General features: G+C 63.6%; 1 protein-coding gene across 1 annotated transcript; it reads left to right on the top strand.

The window, feature by feature from the left end:
* The first annotated feature begins 428 nt into the window (after positions 1-428).
* Positions 429-3,083, top strand: LOC141464995 (Krueppel-like factor 8). The gene is made up of 3 exons (XM_074148170.1): positions 429-550; positions 672-805; positions 2,047-3,083. The coding sequence occupies exons 1-3, from the start codon at positions 468-470 to the stop codon at positions 2,226-2,228; spliced, it is 399 nt and encodes a 132-aa protein (XP_074004271.1). The 5' UTR covers positions 429-467; the 3' UTR covers positions 2,229-3,083.
* Positions 3,084-3,385: the final 302 nt, after the last annotated feature.

Genomic DNA, 3,385 nt, shown 5'->3' with positions numbered 1-3,385 from the left:
AGTGGGACACATGAGGAGGGCAGGGGCATGGCACTGCCTGCTCACCACCCGTCCTGCTGCCAGTGCTCTGGTTTCAGTTCAGCTGCCCCCCTCCTTGTCCCCCCCATCCCCTTCCCCAGGACATTCCCAGCTTCCCACCTTGGGTGGGGGCTCTGTATCTCTCCTCCTCCAGGCAGGAGCAGGCAGCCAAAAGGGGTGCCCCCCAAGTTTTGTCCCTGTATCTCTGTGTCCCACAGCACGGGGGGCTTCTCCATCTCCCCAAAGTTGATTATATTTTATTTGGGGGTGGGAACAGAATCGGGGCGCTGCGGAAGCAGGGGGAGGGTTGTCCCTCCCTCTGGTGCGGGGGTGGATTTTTTTTGTGTGGTGTGTCTCTGGTCTCTGCTCATGAGCCTCACCCCCTTCCTCCTTGTTTCTCAATAGCTCTTCTTTCCCGCCCGCCCCCCGTGAAAATTGACCCGGGCTCCATGTACCCCATGGCCATGAGCAGCGACAGTGAGGACAGCGCGTCCGAGAGTGGCCCAGCCCCTTTCCAGGACCTCCAGAGAGAGTGAGTATCATCGGATGTGTGTCCCTATCCTTGTCCTCCCCTCTCCGGCTGTGTCCCCAGGTGCCCTGCGGGGTCCATGGGCGTGGGGGCCATGTCCTCCATCCCTCCCTCCTCCTGGCAGGCCGGCAACGAGGGGGCAGCGAGCCGATTCCCCCGACCTGAAGAAGCGGCGCATCCATCAGTGCGACTTTGAAGGCTGCAATAAGGTCTACACCAAAAGCTCCCACCTCAAAGCCCACCGGCGGATACACACAGGTGGGGGCCAGCGCCGTACCCCCCCCTTTCCTGCCTGGGAGGGTCAGCATCAGTGCCCCTGGCTCCTGATGGCCTGGGGGCACCCAGGAACGGGCTTGAGGAGGTGATGGTGGTCCATCCCTGGACTCGGGGTGGTGTCACTGGGGATAGTGGCATCTTCTGCCAGGGCTGGGGGGCACTTTGGGGGCTCAAAGAGGGTCTTTGGGGGTGCTGGCACCCTCTGCAAAAAATGAGAGGTACCCTTTGGGTGCTCAGGCATGTCTTTGGGGGTGTTGACATCCTCTGCCAGTGGCTGGAGGGGTCCTTTGGGGGCTCAAGGATGCCCTTTGGGGTTGCTGGCACCTTGTGCCAGGGCTGGGGGCATCCTTTGGGGGCTTGAGGAGGCTCTTTGGGGGTGCTGCCATGGGCTGGAGAGGTGGCTTTTGGGGGCTCAGGAGTCTTTAGGGGTGCTAGCAGCCTGTGTCAGGGGTTGGGGGGCTTTTGGGGACTCAGGGGCCCTTTGGGTGTGCTGTCACCCTCTGCCAGGGCCTGGGGGTGTCCTTTGGGTGTGCTGGCACCCTGTGCTAGAGACTGGGGGTGCTCCTTGGGGTCTCCGGGTGGACCCCTGGGGGTGCTGGCACCCTCTGCCTTAGTTGCAGAGGCCCTTGGGTGCTGGGGGGCACTCTGGGAGCAGTGCAGGTCTTGGGGGTCGCTTGGGCTCTGTGCTGGCCCTTTGGGGGTGCTGGTACCCAAGGCCGTGCCCCAGGGACCCTTCTGTCCTCTGCCCTCAGGTCTGGTTATGGGGTGCTCCCTCAGGTGGCCCTGCTGGGGCTCCCCCCTCCTTGCCAGCCCCCATTGCCCTGGGGTCCCTCTGCTGAGGAGGGCTCCTGGTGCCCCATGGTGTGGTTGGCACCCCGCAGGGCTGGCACCCCAGGACCCGAGTCTCTGCTGTGGGGGTGCCCTTCGCTGTCCTCCGGGGGGGGTATGACTGGGCAATGTTGCAGGCCGGGGGGATGCACACCCCAAAATCTTGGGTCCTCCTGGTGGCCTGGGGCACGGTGCTGTGTTCCCCCTACACGCAGCTGGTGGCGCCCACGGACCACCCGGGTGGGAGAGGGCTGGGGTGGAGATGCTGAGGGCTTCTCTGCAGCCAAGAAACGCGGAAACCCAGCCTCGCTTTTTCCTTTATGGCAAGTGGCGGGTAATTTCTGCAGCGCTGACCCCTCTCTGCTCCACCTCCCTCCCCCTCGCCCCCCCCGCAGGCGAGAAGCCCTACAAATGCACCTGGGAAGGCTGCACCTGGAAGTTCGCCCGCTCCGACGAGCTGACCCGGCACTTCCGCAAGCACACGGGCATCAAGCCCTTCCGCTGCTCGGACTGCGACCGCAGCTTCTCCCGCTCCGACCACCTGGCCCTGCACCGCCGGCGGCACATCATGATGTGAGGAGCCCCCCAGTTCCGTGGGGCACCTGGCCGTAGGATGAGGGGGGACGGTGGTGGAAAACGGGGGGCGCATCCCCCCCGCCCCAAGGCTCGGCAGAGGGACTGCGGGGAGCGGAGAGGCTGAGCTCTGCCCGGTGGTGAGCGAACTGTGGCTGCTCCGGGAGCCCCACCGGTGGCGCAAGATGTCAAAAGATGGTTTCCAGACTGGTCCTTCTCCCTCGCTCCCGTTTCTTGTTTTTCCTGGGCTTTTCTTCCCCGCTCGCAACGTCCGGAGGCTCCTCCTTGACTTCTCGCCTGGGATTCACCCTCCGGACCTGTGCGTCTGCCTCTTCAGCCTCTTGGCCATCTCCATCTCGTCTGCTTGCTGTCCCCTCTCCCAGCCCCCGTGGACACAATCTGGGAGCCACGGCAAGGAGAAAGGCGGTGGGGGGGCTCCGCCGTCACCCCCAGGCGATAGCTGTCGGCCTCTTTTCTCTCCAGAAAGCCGCTGTCACGGCGTGTCCCTGTCCCCGCGGGAGCAGGGACCCAGCATGTCACCTCTCTCTGTCTCCCTGGCATGTGCTGGGCTGCATGGAAGGTGCCGGGGGGGGGCACTCGCAGGAGGGCCAGGGAGAACAGAAAAAGCAAGAAGGAGGTGGCAAAACAACAACCCAACAGCAACCCCCAACCAAGACCACCACCACCACCGAAAAACGGAGACTTTGCGGAACGTGGAACTGTGATTTTAACGGAGTTTTAAGGGGGGCGGGAGGGAGTGGGGAGGGCGGGGGCCGCCAGCTCTCTGTTTTTATTGAAGACTACGGGACAATTCAACCGTTTCTAATTTAAAAAGGCAGACTGTGCCCACACGCGTTCCTATTTAATTGTAATTATTATTTTGGAGGGGTGCCCCCCTTCCAGCCAGACCCCCCCAGTGTCTGTAGGGGTGGCCCTGGTGTGAGGGTGGCAGGATGTGGGGTTGGAGCCTCGGGGCTATGGGGAGGATGATGGGGGGGCTGTGACACCCCCATCCCCGCTGGGGACGGTTGGGCTGGTTGGGTGCGGGGGGAGCTTCCCAAAGGCACCGGCTCAAGGGGAGCTTTCGGGGAGTGGGAACCGGTGGGGGGGAGGGCTGGGGGGCAGAGACCCGTCCCCTGAGACCGACTCAGTTGGATGTTT

Source organism: Numenius arquata, chromosome 5, assembly GCF_964106895.1.
Source record: "Numenius arquata chromosome 5, bNumArq3.hap1.1, whole genome shotgun sequence".
Classification (NCBI taxonomy): Eukaryota; Metazoa; Chordata; class Aves; order Charadriiformes; family Scolopacidae; genus Numenius; species Numenius arquata.
This window is presented reverse-complemented; position numbering and strand designations above follow the sequence as displayed.

Bases quoted from the DNA above. Each gene is read 5' to 3' on its own strand.
- LOC141464995 (XM_074148170.1), top strand. From the start codon at position 468: ATGTACCCCATGGCCATGAGCAGCGACAGTGAGGACAGCGCGTCCGAG. The intron at 551-671 runs GTGAGTATCATC...TCCTCCTGGCAG, and splicing joins TTCCAGGACCTCCAGAGAGA to GCCGGCAACGAGGGGGCAGC. The intron at 806-2,046 runs GTGGGGGCCAGC...CCCCCCCCGCAG, and splicing joins CCACCGGCGGATACACACAG to GCGAGAAGCCCTACAAATGC.